General features: G+C 44.7%; 1 protein-coding gene across 1 annotated transcript; it reads right to left on the reverse strand.

The window, feature by feature from the left end:
* Positions 1 to 11,815: 11,815 nt before the first annotated feature.
* LOC137667318 (sulfotransferase 6B1-like) lies at positions 11,816 to 19,572 on the reverse strand. The gene is made up of 7 exons (XM_068408030.1): positions 19,371 to 19,572; positions 16,862 to 17,007; positions 16,311 to 16,400; positions 14,205 to 14,331; positions 13,675 to 13,769; positions 13,096 to 13,252; positions 11,816 to 11,946 (listed from the first exon to the last, which is right to left on the reverse strand). Exons 1-7 carry the CDS (start codon positions 19,570 to 19,572, stop codon positions 11,816 to 11,818), a joined length of 948 nt encoding a protein of 315 aa, XP_068264131.1.
* Between the last annotated feature and the right edge of the window lie 1,813 nt (positions 19,573 to 21,385).

The following is a 21,385-nucleotide window of genomic DNA, read 5'->3' on the forward strand; positions in this document are numbered from 1 at the left end:
ACAATCCTTCTAGGTAGAGACTATGTAGTGTGGTTATTCTATCTGTACTTGTGGGGGATTGCAGAATAGTTTAAAACAGTCATGTGGGGCTAGGAGAGTCTTCCCAGGCCTTTGATTCCAGCTGGGAGTCCCAAGTGACATCTTCAACTGCATAAAATTAAGTTACCAACCTGGCTCCAGCACAAGCTCCCTCACAATTCAACCCCTTGACAAATACTATTCAGTGATGTCCAGGGAGATATATGTCCTGGGGCGAGTTATATTGCCTGTGGCATAGTGATGCTATAGCAGCAGAGATTTTCTGTATCTAAGGCAGGGAGCAAGCCCTTTCTCCCAGAATACACTGCCTGTAAGGTCCTCATGCCCCTTGTTAGCTAGAAGTGTGGGCATGAATGACAAGTAGACTTTCAGAGGCTGTACAGATTAAGTGCCCCTAAAGTGGGATGAAGCACAGACGACCTGCAATGTCTGACAATGCACATGCAGCTGGATGTACGCTACGTGTTTTCAAAGAGAGTTTACCAGGGGTGGCTTTGCAGTGGTGCAAAACCTGCCCATTTCAAAAGAAAGGTTCTTGAGGTAGTATGTTCCAGCTGATTCTTCAGCTGAGTCTACTTGTCTTTGACAGTCTTTTTGCTCCATGCATATGTGTATGTATATCACACAGGCTGAACTGTGTGACTCCCCCTGATCTAATATGCAGCTGGGAACCATTGTTGACTATCTGCTGAAGCCTGAAGGATGTTTCACCTGTTCCTTTCTTCCTCTCAAAACGGCAGCAAACCAGCCAAGAATATTTCTAATAGTAAGCTGAAAATATCTTAGTGGATGCTGGTGAAAGAGTGACTCTGTGCTGCTGCAGGATGGGTCCATACTGGCTGAGAAGTTGAGAATAAGCACACGAATTATAAGATTTGCTCTAAGTGATATGTTCTTAGAGGTAAGTTGCAGTAAAAGGCACACAGAAAGATGGAAAAACAAAGATACAGGGGTTGTAGCCTTCACAACTAGATACAGCTTGGACTTCACAGAATCACAGAATCAATTAGGTTGGAAGAGACCTCAGGGATCATCGAGTCCAACCATTGCCCTGACACCACCCTGTCAACTAGACCATGGCACTAAATGCCATGTCCAGTCTTTTTTTAAACACATCCAGAGATGGTGACTCTACCACCTCCCTGGGCAGCCCATTCCAATGTCTAATAACCCTTTCTGAAAAGAAATTCTTCCTAATGTCCAACCTGAACCTCCCCTGGCGAAGCTTGAGACTATGTCCTCTTGTCCTATCGCTAGCTGCCCAGGAGAAGAGGCCGACTCCAACTTCACTACAACCTCCCTTCAGGTAGTTGTAGACTGCAATAAGGTCACCTCTGAGCCTCCTCTTCTCCAGGTTAAACAACCCCAGCTCCCTCAGCTGTTCCTCATAGGTCATACCTATGGTGGTGGTCAATGGGACAGAGTCCAGTTGGAGGCCTGTGTCTAGCGGAGTCCCTCAAGGGTCGGTACTGGGACCAGTTCTATTCAATATATTCATTAATGACTTGGATGAGGGAATAGAGTGCACTGTCAGCAAGTTCGCTGATGACACAAAACTGGGAGGAGTGGCTGATGCACTGGAAGGCTGCGCAGCCATTCAGAGAGACCTAGACAGGCTGGAGAGTTGGGCGGGGAGAAATTTAATGAAATATAACAAGGGCAAGTGTAGAGTCCTGCATCTGGGCAAGAACAACCCCATGTACCAGTACAAGTTGGGGGCAGACCTGTTGGAGAGCAGCGTAGGGGAAAGGGACGTGGGGGTCCTAGTGGACAGCAGGATGACCATGAGCCAGCCGTGTGCCCTTGTGGCCAAGAAGGCCAATGGCATCCTGGGGTGTATTAGAAGGGGTGTGGTTAGCAGGTCGAGAGAGGTTCTCCTCCCCCTCTACTCTGCCCTGGTGAGGCCGCATCTGGAATATTGTGTCCAGTTCTGGGCCCCTCAGTTCAAGAAGGACAGGGAACTGCTAGAGAGAGTCCAGCGCAGAGCCACGAAGATGATTAAGGGAGTGGAACATCTCCCTTATGAGGAGAGGCTGAGGGAGCTGGGTCTCTTTAGCTTAGAGAAGAGGAGACTGAGGGGTGACCTCATTAATGTTTATAAATATGTAAAGGGCAAGTGTCATGAGGATGGAGCCAGGCTCTTCTCAGTGACATCCCTTGACAGGACAAGGGGCAATGGGTGCAAGCTGGAACACATGAGGTTCCACATAAATATGAGGAAAAACTTCTTTACGGTGAGGGTGACCGAACACTGGAACAGGCTGCCCAGAGAGGTTGTGGAGTCTCCTTCTCTGGAGACATTCAAAACCCGCCTGGACACGTTCCTGTGTGATATGGTCTAGGTAATTCTGCTCCGGCAGGGGGATTGGACTAGATGATCTTTCGAGGTCCCTTCCAATCCCTAACTTTCTGTGATTCTGTGATTCTGTGATACCCTCCAGACCCTTCACCAGCTTGGTCGCCCTCCTCTGGACTCACTCCAACACCTCAACATCTTTCTTGAAGTTCAGGGCCCAGAACTGGACACAGTATTCAAGGTGCGGCCTCACCAGTGCCGAGTACAGAGGGACGATCACTTCCCTAGACCGGCTGGCTACACTATTCCTAATAGAGGCCAGGATGCCATTGGCCTTCTTGGCCACCTGGGCACACTGCTGGCTCATGCTTAGCTGGCTGGACTTCTGGTCTCCTGACAACAAAAACCTTAGTGATCTGCCCTCTTCTACATGTGGGCCCTGATTGCTTTCCCTTTGACCCCAGGAGTTTAAACCCACTCACTTCAGAATCACTCATTCCTAGTGGGATGAAGACCGGGCGGGCCCAGAACTGGTACAGGGCACAGTTCAACACAATTCATCCCCATCTTCATCCGCATCTGCAGCATCTTGAGTATGAACACAGTTGCTGTAGCGCCAGTGGAGATTAAAAGTTGATTCAGCCCATCTAAAATCAGACTCAACCTTTGCAACTCAGGAGGCTTTATTGCTTTCCAGTAACTATAGAGAGGGCTTATGATGCTGCCCCAAGTGCATATTACTCAGATAATCTTTAAATGGGATGAAACTGGAACTCTTGTGTGGAACTGCCCAGCACTTCTCAGCATGCCAGACAAGGAGCAGCTGAAAAATTGTTCTCAGACATATCTCTGTGTAAAACATAGGCTGTTTTTCATAATGTCATAAAGATTTAAGTGGCCTTTAAATTAAGTTTCTTGGGAAGTCTGTAAACTTAGGTTCAGGGAAGAAAGGCTACTAGAAATGGGAGTTTCTTTTTTCCTGAACCTTTCTGCAGAGAACACAGATAATTATGCTGTGCTATATTAACCAACACATATACACTATTTCATATGTCATTAGCTTTCAAATGCCTTCTCAACAGTGCCTTAGCCTCCTGCCAATGTTTTCCCTCAGGCCACCAGAAGACCCTGCTTCCCAGGTTGGCACATTTCTCCTTAGACCAATGCCAAGAATTTTGAGCCGGGTTGCAATTACCAGAAGAGCTGTTGTGAGCCATTCAGCCTGCAAGTGATTCTGAGGTGAAGAAAGCATTTTAAAAGTGGCAGGGTAAAAATAAAATTTTAGTAAAACCAAGATTGTTCTTCTGGGCCTGTGTAGGCAGACCAGTATTAGCAAGTATTTTATTTTACTGAATGCTGTTCTGGAGAATCAACACTACATGCTATGCAAAAGGTTTGTAAAAATTATTAGCGTTTTCATCTGTTTCCATCTGGAGAGGTGCAGATGGAGTCTCATAAAGAGCCCTCATATACCAAAAGTGCTGAGTATGAGGGAAAGATGAGATCTAACTGTGAAGTTCAAATAAGCTGTACATAGTTTCAAGAAGCCCCACGGCTCAGAGCCTGTTAAGACAGAAGAATTCTTGGACATGTCTTGAAGCAGAGTTTGGGTGTCTAGAGACCTTTAAGACAAATATGGAGTCATTTCACCTCTGGGGCTAGGCAGCACCTGAGCTGTGGTTTACAGGATGAAAAATGTTACATTTGTTTACTTTAATTCCTGCTTAAAGTCAATTCAAGATATTAAATCCTTCTTCATGTCCAATAAATCACATACAGCTTCATCTAAAAGCAAACATAACATTCATGGAGTTAATGGAATTTCTCACCAGGATATAAAAGTCCAAGTGATTTTTTTTTCTTCACAGAAACTTTGTGTCCTATTTACCAGTAGATAAAATTATAAGATTCCAGCTCATTCTGATGAACTCAAATACAGCAGGTCACCCATTTGCTTAGCCTTGGTGAGGAAAACCTAGGATTGATATCATGAGGAGTATGCAGTAATTGATCAGTATTGCTCAGCTGACAAGCTATGATTCACAACATTTTTTTTTAATATGGCCCATTTTCCCATAAAATAACCCTTCAATAGATTATTCTTAAATAAGTCATGAATAAATTGTTTTATTTTTGAATGAGACTTCCTCAGAGGGTAAAACAGTCTCAGGGAAGAATGGGTACCCCCAGGAGGTAATACACCAAGACAGAGGTCTAACAATAGAGCAATGAACTTTCTGCTGCAAGCACTTGCCTCTCTCCATTAGGAAGATACCTAGGCCACCAGCCTAACTTAGATATCTAACTTTTAGAGAGCTGAACCTAGGTAACCTCAATGCTACTTTGTGTCATTCTGTAAATGCATCCAGACATTTTTCTGTATAACATGAGCTATCCAAGCACAATTATGATAGATATTATTAGTACTAAGAAATAGAACAGATTGTTTTACAGCTGCCTGCAAAGAATTGTCAGCTCACCTTTTCTGAAAAAATATTCCCAAATGGTTTTGGGTTTCTGAGGGTTTCTCTTTCCTGTCTTTGAAACTGGTCATCTTTGCAGCTGCTTCAATCTCCACAAGCCAAGGAGACCCAGGGAATTCAGCTGCCCTTCTCATTCCCAGCACCTGATTCTGATACAGAATTTGTACAGAATTATATTTTGTCTGTACCTTTGGCAGAGTTACAGCAGTGTTTCTGTAGGCTTCACAGTTTTCCCTGAGAGGGCTTGCTGTGAAAAGCATTTGGAACCCATGTCCACTGAGGAAATCAAAGAGGCAGAATAGGTAGGGAACCAGTGGGCAGAGGTTCCTCCTCATGCAAGGCTATTTTGTCCATAAAAAATGATGCACACGAGACACATTGCACTAACACTAACTTCCAGGAAACTCTGGTAGGTTCATTGACATGGCCTATGAGTCCGTATTTGTAAGAGTGAGTGTGCTGGGAAGATACAGGACCAAGAGCAGAAATCACACTTCCTGGGGAACTGACCCCAGTGGACGGGGAGATATTGAGCTAAGGAAGCAGGCTGTCTAATGGTAGGGTAGCATCCCCTACATGCCTATCTCTTTCAGAGATTTTGAAGAAGACACTTAGAAGACATTTTTTCAACTGAAGTAAGACCAATGGGAGAGGACACATGTAAGCAGTAGTTAAACACTTTTGCCAAATATGTAACATTTCCTGTTACTGCAATACAGTTTTGAATTCCATCTATAGGATACGTATTTTACAGTTAACTCTTCAGTTCAGTCTTAGGCAGTTTAAATTCCATGACAACATATTGGACCTTTTTTAAAAAAAAAAAATTGCCATATTGGGCAAAATTTCCCTCCAAAGTATCTTCATGTATCTTTATATATCTTTACAATGATGTTAGCTGGTCTGATTTTAAGACCTGTTCCATGCTATCACCATCTACTGATACCCATGGAAAATAAATGCTCTGTAATTTTAAAAATGAGGCCACTGACTTTATTCATACACAGCCAACATTGTCCAGACAACTTAGGAACGAAAGTGAAACTCTAAGAGTTGTCCTGATTCTGCCAAAAGACTGGGGATTTACACCTATGTGTAGATGTGCATACTTTGGATGCTGGGGATCATTATGGAGAGCACTGGATACATGGCTTGTTAATACAAAAGTGTTTTTGTTTGTGAAGCCTAGCTTCTTTAGAACATTTTTGTTTGAAGTTGGCAAAATTCCTCCTTTACAAAAGGATTCAATTAGATTTATGTCATATCCATACCCAATTTTTAGTCTTTCAAAATAGATTTCAATGTATATCGTAAGAGCTCCTGCCAAAATATTTTCCAAGAAGAAAAGGGCTTTTTGACCGAATAGAAAATTTTATGTAAAATTTTCCATTTTTTTCCAAAAATGTGTTTTGGAATTTTGGTTTTCAATAAAAGCCGGCAACTGTATTGCATAAATATACGTTCTTTTAATTTCACATGCAGGAACAGCAGTTTCCTTACCATTTCTATTTTGAAGCATCATTGAATTGATCTTAATCGGTCATTATGACCTGTTGTAAAGATTTCAGTAATACACAGAATCACAGAATCAATTAGGTTGGAAGAGACCTCAGGGATCATCGAGTCCAACCGTTGCCCTTACACCACCCTGTCAACTAGACCATGGCACTAAGTGCCATGTCCAGTCTTTTCTTAAACACATCCAGAGATGGTGACTCCACCACCTCCCTGGGCAGCCCATTCCAATGTCTAATAAGTTGAAATATGCTTTACTTTAAATAATATTAACCCCACCTCTTTTGATTCCTCATAGCTTATTGGCTTTAGATATTCATCACTGAAATGCCTGTTTCATTCAGCTGCACAGTGAAGACAATTCCCAAGCCACTGTTGAAGAGAAAAAAGTATTCAGCAACGATGAAAGTAAAGATGTATTATGTAAAGAAGAAAGGGTTTCTTCTTCTTCCTCACCACTACCTTCCTTTCATCATTGTTTCCTAGGACAGATAAGATTCCTCTCCTGTAAGCATGGCCTACATTCTTTGTCACAGACCTGCAGCTTTCCATTTGAAATACTTAATCTTGCATGCTCACCAAAAGAGAAATTTTTATTTCGATACCAGAGCTTTAATATGCTTTTACTGAATCATACATAACTAGCATGTTTTTAGTGTGTTTTTTGTTTTTATGAATATAAGCAAGTCTTCAGGCAATTACACCAGTCTGATTGCTATGATGTTGTGCTTTGCACAGGCTGTAAACAATTACGTCTGCAATAAATAAGGCCTAGAAAACAGTGTCCAACAAGAAATCTGAGGACTATGTCCAACCTGTCCTGATGTTTCAGTCCAGCCTTCCCTTTTCCCTTGGAATCCAGGCAGAGCAGTTCTCTGATAAACAACATTGCTCAGGCAGCCCAGATGTGCTTCTTACCAGCCATCACAAAGTTGGTGAGAGGTAGTGAGGGGCACAGGAACCGCTGCAGAGGGTACAGTGGCCTCCCCCCACAATTCCATTCATCAGGTTCCAGCTGCAGCAGCCAACGTGTACTGCATTAGCTGGAGAGAAGCAGCCAAATGCACCAAGACTTGCACAAAAACGGGTCCTGTCATTAAACACTGTTTCAGGAGTTTGCTAAGAGAGTTTGCTGCGGAACCACATCATATCTGTCTCTTTGGAACTTTAAAAATAATATATAAGAATTATTTCAAACCCTGGGAGAATTCAGGGCTAAAGTGTTTGCGTAACTACTTTTCTGGTGGAAAGACATAAATAACACAGTCTTGGAAAACAGAGTATGTGCCAAACACAAGGTCAAATTCTAATTTCATGTTCATTGTCAAAAAGCTAGGCTCACTTTAACTACAATTATTTTTACCTGTACACACTATTAATCAGAATATCTTTCTAGACGATGGAAACTATCTCTCCCATTAATAAAGCTGTGAAGTACTCATCCCGGGAGTACAAGTAAAAGTAGGGGTAAAAGATGGCTGCATCTTTGATGTTCTGTCTCTTAACTGAAAAAAAAACGTAAGTATGCAACTGAGTAGCCAGGAAAAAAGCTGTTGAATACTAGAAAATATATTTTTTTAACATTTACTGAAATTGTCAATACTGTTTGAAAAAATAATGAATGTACACATTTGCTAGCAAGCTGTCTTTTGATAGCAAAGGTATAAATTCATTATTTTGCAAATAATGAATTGAGTTTCTTGCTAAAACAACCAGAGGGAATGCAATAAACCTTTTTGCCAGATTGCCACTGGACTTTAGGTCTAAAGTTCCCTTTACAGAAACATGTCTGGTTTCCCCCCCAGCATAAAGGCTGTAACTTCTAGCATATCTACAACCAGTCAGCACTGCTGCCCCTCTCCAGGTATGAGGGAGAAGGATGCTGTCTGTCAGTGCGTGCACAGAGTGTTGTGTCTACCCTGTTCCTTTTCAGTGGCCAGCCAGGGGGTTGCCCGTTTGCCTTGCTGTGCCTGCTCTACTCTGGGTGAAGGAGAGCCCTGAGCTGGGAAAGCCATCTGGAGCATGGGTGTATGACCCAGCAGGCAGGAAGCCTGCGGCGAGGGCAGATATTAGGAGATGCCGGAAAGAAGCAGAAAATGACAAAGCCAAGCCTCTGAAGCAACAGAAAAATTCTTTCTTAGAGACCCCCCAGGCACCGGGGGTGAGGTTGTGCAAGACAGCTGGGACAATCTGACAGCTTGCTGCCACCAAAAGTGAGTCTTTCATGCTGCTTCAAAAAGCTGGGGATGTCAGACAAACACAACAGCTCGTGCAAAAGAAGGAGCAGACAACTGCAGTCAGAAGAGGGTAGTAAGCCTAGCCTTTGGGGCTGCCACTAGCTCAGATTTCTCAGGAACATTCAGCCTGTGTGGAGCCTGCTGCAACCCAACATGCCATGAAATGTTGCTGGACTTAGACAAAAAACTGTGAGGACAAAGCAGATTTGTTTCAAAGGTCTGTTATATTATTATGTTCTCACTCAGAAGAAACTGAGTTTCCTTATTTTAAACGTTGATTGTCCTTGTTTAGCTAAACTTAAATGTAGCCTTTAGAAGTTTACAGCCCTCTGGGTAATTATGGTGTGTCCACTGTAAAGAAAAGGTCCAGGTAGGCTCACCTCTAAGCTTTGGACAACTCAAGATCCTTTCACGGTTGGTTGAAAGAGATCCTAGTCTGGATTATTTGCGATGAAAGAGGCCAGGGAGCATCTCCCCAAGGAAATTTGAGGGAGCAGTTGTCTTTGGCAGGGTTGAGCTGAAGGCAGATATAACCTATGGAGCTATTATAGTTGGAGTTGCAAGAGAATGTGTGTCCACAGTCTCTGTAAACTTTATCACCTCACATCAGAAATGTATAATTACCCTCTAAAGCATACAGACAATCTCAGAAAAGACATTTTACACAGGAAGTGGAAAACTAATCCATGAAAATACTATTAATAACAGTAGTTTCAGATTCAATCAAAAGGAAGATTCACCTTAGCCTTGCTTTGAAAAAGCATGAGTGGGGCAGAACATGAGGTTGATATCATTCTTCTAGAAGATAATTTTTTCATTCTCTTTAATGGGATTGGAAACGAAAACAAAACAAACGTTTTACTAGAAATAGATAGTTCCATGGACTATAGATAAAAATAAAAAAACAAGCTATTACGTTACCTCCTAATGACCAAATCCAAGTTTCAGTCTTTTAACCAGCAGGAGAGTCTGAGCTCATCTCTCCAAGTTATATTGCTATTATTTCTGTGAGAAATGTTGTTTTAGAAGCCAGAAGCCCTTTCCCCCTGTCGAGCTGAAAGTTAGGCTGCATCTCTCTCAGCTTACTCATCATTCACCACTACACCATCTAATTAAGTGGGTTGAATCTTGACCACATCACTAAAATGAGTCACATAAAGCATTTTCTAACACAGTTCTTTTAAGATTAGTTGGAACTTCAAGATGTTACAACTCAAATGTCAATGATATCTAAAATACTTTTGATATTTAGATGAGCCATCACAATTTTGTACCTTTCCTGTCTGAGAAAAAAATTTCAAGTTGAGTGTGAAGTGGATGTAATGCAGATCAAACATCACCTCCTCTTTTGTTCTTCAAACAACCTGTTACGATATTTCTCTAAGTGATTAAGAGAAAACATGAAGGTATCCAGTAATCCCAAATGCTGGGATAGAAGGGCAAAGGAAGGGAGAGGAAAAAGGTCCAAGAGTCTGGGTGGCAGGTGTGCCTCTGCCTCCACCCAGCACACAGGAATGACCTACAGATCCTGCAGTGGAGGAAGTCTATGGAAACACCAGTCCTCCTGCCCTCCTCCATGGAACAACCCCCGCTCCTGTGCCTTGACAGCAGGCTGAAGTTATCATTAACCTGTCATGAGCATTATTGCTGTGTTCTGTGAAGTCACACACTTCTGGACTGCAGCAGTGGACTCTTCATCGAGCAAGAAAGACAACCATTTTAGCAAACATAGTGAGAATCACATCATCACTCCTGGTTTCAAAGGATTTCAGAGCTTCGACAGTTTCTGGGCTGCTAAGAGCCCTTAGGCTACAAAATGTCATTGCAGGAAAAAAAACCAACAGATCTTGAGATGCCATCTTTTCATCTCAGTAAAGGCCTTTTGAATATTTCAGTGACTGTTTCCCTATTTCTGGTCAGGATTCTTCCCTTGTTCAACTCCCTGCAGACACCAAGATGCACACCGCTTTCTGTTATCTAGATAGCTTTTTATATCACCATGTAGGAAATAGTAAAGGGCATATATTAAGGAATAGGTTAAAATGTTGCTAATTCCAAAATTATGGGGCATGGTGGGTTGCCTCTTTTGATCCATGGAAGCCCAGGGTTAGATGATTCTGCTTTTCTGGGAATGAAAACCTGCAAACCCAGAATCATCAGGTTCAAACAAACACAACTCTTTGTGCAGAGCAATTTCACGTGGGCAGCTCTAGCACAGAAATTTAGAAAATCTGAGCAAGAAGCAGGCTGTGAGTGGCCGATCAGAGCCAAATCTGCAACACTCCTCATTATGTCTGTCGGGCAGACATAGGGCAGGTCCCGGCAGCCAGGGCCTCTCCCACCACCCCAGCCAGGAGCAGGGCAGCTGGGGGCACCAGGACAGCCCCAGTCCTGGGCATCAGACACCTCTCTGGGGATGGTGATGGGCTGAGGATGGGCCCGTGGATGGGTCCAGCTTGGCAAGGCCCATGGCCAGACAGGGCAGGCTGTGAGGAGCTGGAGACCGACCCTGCTGCAGCATTGCTGGGGCAGGGGCTGACAGCCCTGGGGGGCTGACAGGGGGTCATGGGCTGTGGGAAGGGTGGAGGAAGCCCCATGGGGCTGGGCAGGGACAGTCAGGGCTTTGACAGGGCCTTAACAACTTCCCAGTTTTGTTACTTCCATTTTTTGTTGCTGGTTGCTCAGTTTTTAATCTTAGTTCAGTGTGAGAGTCCTGCAGATATATCTGTCTGGGCATATGGCAGAGGAATTCCTCTTCCAAGCAACTGAATTCCCTTTGCCAGACAGAGCAGACATTTCCTTAGATTCTTCTGTTTGCCAGAAGAGTGGTTGTGCCAAGAGGTCATGCAGCATGTTCTGCACAGATACAGCAAGGACATCTACACCAGCAAGGAGGGTGTGGAAATCATACCTATGTAGCATAAATGTATTTATTGTTGAACAAATGCAGCTTTAATAGTTTAGCAACAGGATCATCAAGGGGCTTCTTTCCCCTGATCCTTCCATTCAAAAGTCATGGTTCTTCCCACTTGCCACTTACCTAACTGTCCCTAGAGAGGCCAGTGGTAGCAAAATACTCCAGAAAACATATAGCTGTTAATTAATTAAGAGTTCATGGCAGTAAGAACTCAAGATCCCGGCTGGGTTTCTCTCTTTTGTCATGGGGAGGAAACATGCAGACTGTCCACCTTTGGATAATTATCTTTTGAGCATGACTTGGGGTCGTGCTGCTCATCTGCGTATTTTCAGGCCTTGCAGTACACATCATATTTCATCTTTGCCGCTAGCTTCGTTCCTCCTAGGCAGTCTTCAAATTTTTGGTCCATTTCTTCATTCTGAGATTTAGAGAAGAGGTCTCTCCAGTTCCCAACAACCCCTGTGTACAACAAGAAGTACCAAAAACTGAAGGCAGCCACTCCTGACAGAGAATAATACCTAGGCAGCAATGAGGCAGAATCTTTGCACAGATGAGGCAGGAAGGATCTGATTTATGCTCCTGAGAGGTCTGATTGCCTGAGAGAGGCAAGGTAGCAAAGACAAGAAGTAAAGGCTGCAGCCAGGTCGCAAGGAGCATTGCTGGTGGGCTGCATGCTTTCCCTCCCCAGAGTAGGTTTCCAAGATGGTTTCATGAAGTTTTTACATGGAAGAGAGGGGAACCTGGTTTTGTCACAGGAGAAAGCTCATTCGTGAATGCCTCCTTCTGAAGGGGGAAGTTATTTGGGGTAGTGGGGTAGGTGGTAGAGAGGAGAGCGTTTAAATCCTTCTTCCTCAAGGAGTGGAGAAGCAAAGGGATTAAAATGAGCCCATGGTAGTCAGAAACCAAAGATTCTTGATGCCTTGGGGAGCAGCTGGGCTGCCAGAGCTCTGGCCTTGGTCCCAGGTTTGTGAGGAACCATCTCTGGGGCCACCATTAACATGTCCATTAAGAGGAATAATATTGAGACCATTCCTCAGCTCTCCCTGAGTACATAACAAGAAGACACCTGTGAGGCCAGCAGAGCAGTGAGCAATGCATTCCCTTGAGGTTGAAGAGACTCTTGTCCCACTAGCACACCTTCTTCCAGAGAGGACTTTCATGAAGTGACACGTGCAGCCTGGACCTATGATCCAGGATCAGCCTCATCACTTGCCAGCCAGGCAACCACCACACTACAACCGCTCTGTAAAGAGTAACCATCCAGCCCAAGCAGATTTGGTGCATAATTGTTGGCATAACCTACACCAGTGTTAGCCCTCACCTTCACACCTCACTTGCCTTTCTCACCGGGTCTGACATAGGGAAATAGAGCAACACGGAAGCAATGGCTGAGGACCTCAAGCCGGCACTCTGGTACATTTCTCACAAACAGCCCCCAAATCCTGTCAACAGCAGAAGCTTGTTGTACAGGATGCCACAACAGAGAACTCACCCACACTTGTCCTTCCTAGCCAGCCCAGTGAGTTCACGGCTAAGTGAGGAAACCTACTCAGTACTCCTTCTGAAGTTCTATTCTAGAAAGTAGATTCTCCATTTGCAGACACTTACCTTTCCGGAAGAGGATGTCCCCAAACTTTCCATGGGTCTCCTCAGATTTCTCTTTCATAGTTTGGAAACTGGTCTTCTTGGCAATTCTGGGAAAATCTTCCTCACACAGGGAGAATCCAAAGAAGGCAGCAATCCTTTTCATTCCCAGTACCTGATCCTGGCCAAAGGAACATAGCACAGAGGTGAAACCAAAAGACTTGACGCTGTGGCTGTGGCATGGAGCCAGCACTCAGTGGGAAGCCCAGCAGAGGAGGCTGTCTCCCACAGCGTCACCAAGGAACTCTAAGAGCTCTAACAGAGGGGGCACCCACACATGGTGGCCTCAGCTTCAAGGCCTTTTCTTCTGTCCCAAAAGTAACTGTACCTGTGCCAGATATGACTCCTTCCATGAACAGGCAAGGCTATCCTCCTCCTAACCCCCATGAGCCTCCCCCAAACATAAAAGAGTAGCTCAGAAAGGCACACCCTTCTAAAGGGGCAGACAGGTTTGACCCAAGAGTTTCTTCTTCCCCATAGCCTTTCGTATCTGGAGGGGTGCACCGTGCACTCATCAAGGAAGAGCTGGGTGAGATGCCACACCTCTTTGAGTTCCTCATAGCTTATCACCATGATCCTCTCGTGGTCGATGTATTTGTTCCATTCCACTAAATGGTCAATGTAGGATCCCCAGGCCACTGCAAACAAAGAAGAGACACAGCTGCACAAAGTATTTCCCAAAACAGGCCCTTACCAAATCAGAGGAGTCAGCCCAGACAGCTCTCTAAGTGTGACACCAGGATGGTGAAGTGGTGACCGGCTCAACGTGTCTATTCTTTCAGCTCAGGTCAGTGCAGGATCCCCCAGCTCTCGCCACTAGGAAGTACCGAATCACAAACTCTGTTGTGGGAACAGAAAAGTCAGGCTAAAGCTTTCTCTTGATCTCTCCATTCTGAGTTAGAGACAAAAGAAACTCTGATTCTCTGGTACTCCCTGTTTCTGCCATAACACAGGCCTATCTGCCTGTCCTGGGAGTGCCTTGCTAAGGTATGTTGGAGTAGAATTCCCATGCACAGGGTCCTGTGTATGCCCCTCATGTAAGGAGGAATGCCAGAGGATGAAGGGCAAAGTACATTTCCCATTCATGAAGGCTGAAAAGTACTCATCCCAGGAGGCGAAGGATGGCAGCAGTGGCATGTTGTTGTGGAAGTGGTAATAGGAGACAGCCGTGTCTTTGGGGTTGCGAACTAGCACAAGGATCTAGAGGAAGAAAACACATAATTTGGTTCTGATTTGGTGACTGACCAAAAAAACATCTTCTCAACACATCACATAGAATCATAGAATCATTTAGGTTGGAAAAGATCTTTAAGATCATCGAGTCCAACCATAAACCTAACACTGCCAAGTCCAACACTAAACCATGTCCCTAAGCACCACATCTACACATCTTTTAAATACTTCCAGGGATGGTGGCTCCACCACTTCCCTGGGCAGCCTGTTCCAATGCTTGATAACTCTTTCAATGAATAAATATTTCCTAATATCCAATCTAAACCTCCCCTGGCACAACTTGAGGCCGTTTCCTCTCATCCTATCACTTGTTACTTGGGAAAAGAGACTAACACCTACCTCATTATAACCTGCTTTCAGATAGTTGCAGGGAGCTACAAGGTCTCCCCTGAGCCTCCTTTCTCCAAACTAAACAACCCCAGTTCCCTCAGCCACTCCTCATAAGACTTGTGCTCTAGACCGTTCACCAGCTTCGTTGCCCTTCTTTGGACTCGCTCCGGCACCTCAATGTGTTTCTTGTAGCGTGGGGCCCAAAACTGAACACAGAATTTGAGGTGTGACCTCACCAGTGCCAAGTACAGGGGGACGATCACTTCCCCAGTCCTGCTGGCCACACTATTTCTGATACAAGCCAGAATGCTATTGGCCTTCTTGCCCACCTGTGCACACTGCCAGCTCATATTCAGGCGGCTGTTGAACAACACCCCCATGTCCTTTTCCGCAGGGCAGCTTTCCAGCCACCCTTAGAATCACAGATTTACAGAATGGTTTGAGTTGGAAGGGGCCCTAAAGATCATCTAGTTCCAACCCCCCTGCCATGGGCAGGGACACCTTCCACTAGAGCAGGTTGCTCAAAGCCCCATCCAACCTGGCCTTGAACACTGCCAGGAGGGGACATCCACAGCTCCTCTGGGCAACTGGTTCCAGTGTCTCACCACCCTAACAGTAAAGAATTTCTTCCTAATATCTAACCTAAATCTACCCTCTTTCGGTTTAAAACTGCTACCCCTTGTCCTATCACTACATGCCCTTGTAAAAAGTCCCTCTCCAGCTTTCCTGTAGGTCCCCTTCAGGAACTGGAAGGCTGCTATATGGTCTCCCCAGAGCCTCCTCTTCTCCAAGCCTACAGCATTTCATGGGGTTGTTACGACACAAGTGCAGGACCTGGCACACAGCCTTGTTGAATCTCATATAGTTGGCTTCAGCCCATCAATCCAGCCTGTCCAGATCCCTCTGCAGAGCCTTTCTGCCCTCAAGCAGATCCACATTCCCGCCCAGCTTGGTGTTGTCTGCAAACTTAACTTGTCCACTAACACCCACCAGACCATACAATACCGGTCTAATTCCTTTTCTTAAGCAAGAAATCAGAGTTTGGTAGGCCACTTGCTGCTAATGTGAGCTTCAGGTTGAAAACAAGAACCTTTTCAGTGATGCCCTTGGGACATAGTTCTGAGCTAGTTCCAATCCAGAGAAATGAGTTCATGGGCTACTGAACAGGAGAGCCACAAGCAGGCTGTGGGTGTACCCTTGCTTCTCTTTGCCTCTCTGCAGCAATTCCCATTGAAGACTACCTTAGCCCCAGCCTGTGGTGGGCTTTCCACAGGTACCCTGGTCTTGGAGGCCAGTTAAAGCAAATGGAATAACTGCTTGCCTTGCTCAGTTTTCTGACACAAACCTGGAAGTATCTTTCTGAAGGAGATCTGAAGGGGCAGTGACACCCATCAACAAGCCCACTGGTAGTAACCTCCTGAGTCAGCAAAGCTGCTGTCAAGAGAGGATGTTTGTTCACAGCCTCAGCACACAGCACTCTGCCTCTTTAACCTTGGAAATGTGCCCGTCCATTGACCAGCCCATAGGAAAGTGCAGAAAACACATCTCACGCAGACAGAGGAAAGCTAATTTGGGGTGGAAAAGATTTTGCAGTGTGATGCAAAGAGAAGACTCACCTTAGCTTTGCTTTGGAGAATGGACGGGGGCAGGAGATGAGGTGGCAGATGGGTTATTATAATTCTTCTGAAAGGCAGTTTCTTCATCCTCTTTAAAACAAGTAAGAAGAAATGTGACAAGACAGAAATAGCTTATTCTGTGACATGTGCCTTTTCAGGAATTGTGAGTAATAAGAAAAGGTGAGACCAGAGAAAAAGGATCTTATCCCTTGGAAAACCCACAGGGATGCACTGGTGGTGTAGGCTTCTGCCAGCCTCTGCCACAGAGCACCATTTTGCATGAGACAGGCCTGAGGACAGGACACTCAAGAGAAAGGTCTTACTGATCAAACCCACTGGGTCCAGGGCTGGAGCCCCCTGCAGTTTCTCAGCACTGTCTGTGCTCTGAGGCCCTTGTGTTGGGACACCAAGGACAACAGCACATGCTACTTGTGCAGACCACAGCTGTTGTTAAGGCTCTAGGCTCTCCATTACCTCTGAGATCAGCCATTGTCTTTCGGCTATTACTACGTCTAAGAAGAGGAGTGCCAATATTTTCAGCCCCTGCCAACCTCATACGCTCCAGGATCTCCAAATTCCAGACATGGAAATATCTCTAGCTTCCTTTCAGCATTTTTAATCTCTTCCATTTCTTCTTCTGTATATTTGGCATCTGTAGATTCCATCTCCCTCACGATTTCATTAAGCCAGTTGTTTCCTGAAAGGATAAAGACACCAGTAGCACATCCATTCAATTGCACTTTTTCATGTCAAGGTGGCTGACAGTTCACATTTATGAACCAGCTTGGCTCTATAATGTACTTTAGCCTGTCAACAGGTGGGTGTGCTGGTTTTGCCTGTGACACAGTTAATTTTCCTCACAGTAGCTGGTATGGGGCTGTGTTTTGGATTTGTGCTGAAAACAGTGTTGATAATACAGGGATGTTTTCGTTACCGCTGAGCAGTGATTACATAGAGTCAAGGACTTTCCTGGTTCTCGCATGGCCCCACCAGCAAGTAGGCTGAAGGTGCGCAAGAAGTTGGGAGGGGACACAGCTGGGACAGCTGACCCCGACTGATCAAAGGGATATTCCATACCATATGACATCATGCTCAGCAATAAAAGCTGGGGGAAGACGAAGGAAGGGGGGATGTTGGGACTTATGGCATTTGTCTTCCCAAGTAGCCGTTACATGTGATGGAACCTTGCTTTCCTGGAGATGGCTGAACACCTGACTGCCCATGGGAAGTAGTGAATTAATTCCTTGCTTTGCTTTCCTTGCATGCACAGCTTTTGCTTTACCTATTAAACTGTCTCTATCTCAACCCACAAATTTTCTTACTTCTACCCTTCCGATTCTCTCCCCCATCCCAGCAGGGGTGGGGAATGAGTAAGCAGTTGTGTGGGGCTTGCCTTCTGGCTGAGGTTAAACCACAACACTGGGCAATAATCAACAATAATATGCCAAAAGCCAACAGGGACAGAGCTGCCACCCAGATGTGGTGGAGTGCTACCTTGCTTGCTTCAGAAGCACATCCCATCCCTCAGTGGAAACTGAAGCAGACCTCTATTGCTCTTTCCAGCTCTGGCACTTTTTGGTCACCTCGGACTACTCCCTGTGGAAATTACTCAAGAGCAGTGGAGCTCCCAGCACAGGGCCAACTGAGTCATCCCTTGGCTGTTTCTGCTCTCCTTCCACAGTGTTGTCTTTGGGAACACTTTGTTCCCTCCTCCCAACCAGCTTCAGTTTATGGTCTCTTCATGATCAACACAGTTTGGTCTCGTTCCCAGCCCCCAGCAAAGCTTCCAAAACTGGCAGCAGAAGGGGTCATCAACCAAACCACCAGACCGTCAAGCTCCTGTCACCATCTTTGCATGAGGCTTAGCTGTCTTGGCCTCTGCAACCTGGCAAAACTGGTGTGTGAGGGACTGGGGTTGGACAGCCAAGTCTCAATTTTCAACTAACACCTTCTGGGATGTGTAGGTGAACTCCCACACCTTTAAACCATTTCTGCCTGTGCACAGCTCTACAGGCTGCACACAAAGGGGATGTGATAAGGATCAACAATTCCTCTTTTTCTGCAAATGACCTATTAAGATATTTCTCTAAAGGGAACAGGGAAAAAATTAAGGAAACCTAAAACGCCCGTAGTGAAAGAGAGGGGAAATAATCCAAGAGTCCTGGTGTTATTCATGTCTTTCCCTCCATTTAGATACATGGGAATCACCTTCATTCTGCAATGCAGTGAGTCTATGGAAACAGCAGTTCTTCTGCCCTCATTAGCAGGATATATTCCCTGTATTGCCCTTGCAGTGAGTAGGGTAACAACACACTTTCCTGTATTAGCACGAGTGGTCAGAATATCAAGGGATGTGATTATCCCGCTTTACCCAACACGGGTGAGTTCACCACTTGAATACTGTGTGCAGTTGCTGCAGTGAAGCACAAGCAACTTTGAGAATCTGGAGAGAAAGTCCTGCTGAACTTCAATGAAATCACTGGGAGCTGGAGCAAATGAAATGCATAGAAAGCTTGCTTTGCTCTGGCTGGATCAAAAATAATAAAGCACTGGGGATTCTCACTACAGTCTTCCACTACTGGAGGTTATAATGAAGACAGTCAACTCTTCTGAAAATTGGCCAGGAAATGACAAAAGGGGCATATTACAAATCACATCATGAGGATGTCTGACTGCACAGAAGTAAAAAACCAAACAAGCAAGCAAACAAACAAAAAACTACGAAGAACAAACCCCAGAAAAATAGTGGGTTTCCCTATAGTGGGAAAACACTGCAACAGATTTCCAGTGGGTGATGAATCTCCACTCTCAAAGTTTTAAAACTCTTCTGGTCAAAGCCTTGAGCAAACAAACCTAACTTTGTAGGTTAGGTCTTTCCCCTTTGAGCAGAAGGTTGTATTATTTGACCTCCAGAGATGCCTTACAACTTAAATTCATGATTCTACAAAGTCTGATGGCACCATAAGCTTTTCTCAGTGATATTGCTGTGTTAAACGATGGCACAAACTTCTGGATTGCAACACTGTGTACTTGACTACTTATCAAGAAAACAACACTCACCTGTTTTAGGATAGCCTGCTACAATCACATCATCACTCCTGGCTTCAAAGGATTTCAGAGCTTCCAAAGTTTCTGGGCTGCTAAGTGTAGTAGGGTATAAAATACCTCTGTAGGAAAACATCAAGTCTTCTGGGGGAATCTTTTCACTCTGTGAAAAAGAATTTTCCACTACTTCGATGACTCTTTCCCTATTTCTACTCATGTTTGTATCCCTGTGGAACACTTTTCAAACAAAGAGATACAGGCTGTCTTTCCACAATGCAGAGAAACTTTATAAACATATCAGCAAATCAGATAGAGTGTTCACTCAGGAAGGAAGGTACAAGTCACTGATTAACTCTGTACTCTGTTAACTCCTTTTGAAATTACAGGACTGGAGACTGACAACAGTGACATAGAGCCTTTGCTGCAGCTGATACTAGGAACAGGAATCTATTGGGGCAACAACTAATAGCATTCAAAATGTTAAATGAAACCAAAGAAAGACCTATAAAAGATATTCCCTGAAATATTTTTAACTGGTGAGCAATGCAGTGCAATTTGCAAACTGGACAACGAGCATGTAGTGGGCATGTGGATAGTGGATCTCAACCTAGCTTGCTATTGACTCCACTAATGGATACACATCCAACGGTGCAACTTCCTTCCAGGCAGTCGCTCTATGCTGCAGCCAGTCACTGTAACATCATCACTTCAGGCGATATCTCCAGAGCTAAGGACAAGTACCACCTAAACCATACTTCTCATGATTAAGTACTCCCACTTGAGACTTTTACTTCACCAAATCCTATAGGAAGGTTACTTTCGTGTGAAGCTCTAATACTTAGGTTCTGCACTAATGTGAATCAAATTCTACCTGTAAGACTTCAGTTCTATTTCTCTCTACACATGACCATAATTTAATCTTTCGGTGAAATTTTTCTTGATGGGGGAGTTATTGGTATTCTGGCTGATGTCTGTTCAGAAGATAAGGAGTACTGAGATGGAGAAATAGGTATCTCCAAAGGTCATCCCAACAGAGACATGCAATACAGGAAGGCTGAACTAGCCTGTGAAGGGGCCTTTTACTCTTTCTTTCGTTCATGCCCTTGAATATAGTATGGGCCTTGTTCACTACCCATATATCAAACCCACAGAGATCTCCACACTGCTGTGCATCACATCCTTGTCTCTTTCTTCATAAATGGATGTTAGACACTTAGTAAACCTAGGCACAAGCTTAATTAAGCGTGAGGAGGCGTCAAATCAAAAGCACAACAGTGAGACCTGGAAGATTGCTTACAGTTACCTATAAAAAATCATTTAAATTTATTTTCTGGTCTCCCAAAATGCAGAATGATCAAAATAGAACATTTTATTGGAACTATTTGCTCTAGCAGTGCTATTCTACTCATAAAAACTGGAGACACCATTCATATATTATGCCTTCTGCCAGCTTTGTTACTGTTTTCAGTTTTCTGTCCATGTGTTTACTCTGAGTTGCAAAGGAAAATCTCCTCCCATTTGCCAATACTAAAGAGTAAAAGCATCAAGAAATTAGCATTTTTCCTCCTGCCTCCAGAGCCAGCTGCCTGAATCCTCAGGGAGCCAGATCACTGTAACACCTCAACATGAAATCCAACAACGTGTCACCTGAGCCACTGGGGACACGGGTGCCTCCGGGTCCTTTAACCCTTGGACCATGATCTCTGCTACCAGCGGAGCCCTCAGTGCTGTTGCAGCCACCTGGCAGGCTGCTCAGGAGCTGCAGAGGTGAGGGCTCAGAGCAACCCTGTCTCTCTAGAGAGGCTCAGGGGAACCAGGTGTCCTGAGGGTGCTGGGAGTGCCCATCCCAGTGCTGTTTGCCCAGCAGCTGAGTGTCTCAGGGTAAGCAGGTGACCCCACAGGGAAGCTGTATGACTGTAGCACAGCTCACATGGCCCCCAGAGAAAACTCTGAGTTGTCCAATTTATCTACGTGAAAATCTGCCTTGGATAGAAATGCTGTTAGCAGGACCATTTGCAGTACAACACAAA

The sequence above is a fragment of the Nyctibius grandis genome, chromosome 1, assembly GCF_013368605.1.
Source record: "Nyctibius grandis isolate bNycGra1 chromosome 1, bNycGra1.pri, whole genome shotgun sequence".
Classification (NCBI taxonomy): domain Eukaryota; kingdom Metazoa; phylum Chordata; class Aves; order Nyctibiiformes; family Nyctibiidae; genus Nyctibius; species Nyctibius grandis.

What these genes read in the sequence shown, in the direction of transcription:
- LOC137667318 (XM_068408030.1), bottom strand. Translation starts at nt 19,572, where the DNA reads ATGAGTAGAAATAGGGAAAGAGTCATCGAAGTAGTGGAAAATTCTTTT. An exon ending in TTCTCCAAAGCAAAGCTAAG is followed by an intron (nt 14,332 to 16,310) that starts GTGAGTCTTCTC and finishes TTCTTCCTCTAG; the next exon opens with ATCCTTGTGCTAGTTCGCAA. An exon ending in GCTATGAGGAACTCAAAGAG is followed by an intron (nt 13,253 to 13,674) that starts GTGTGGCATCTC and finishes TCCTTTGGCCAG; the next exon opens with GATCAGGTACTGGGAATGAA.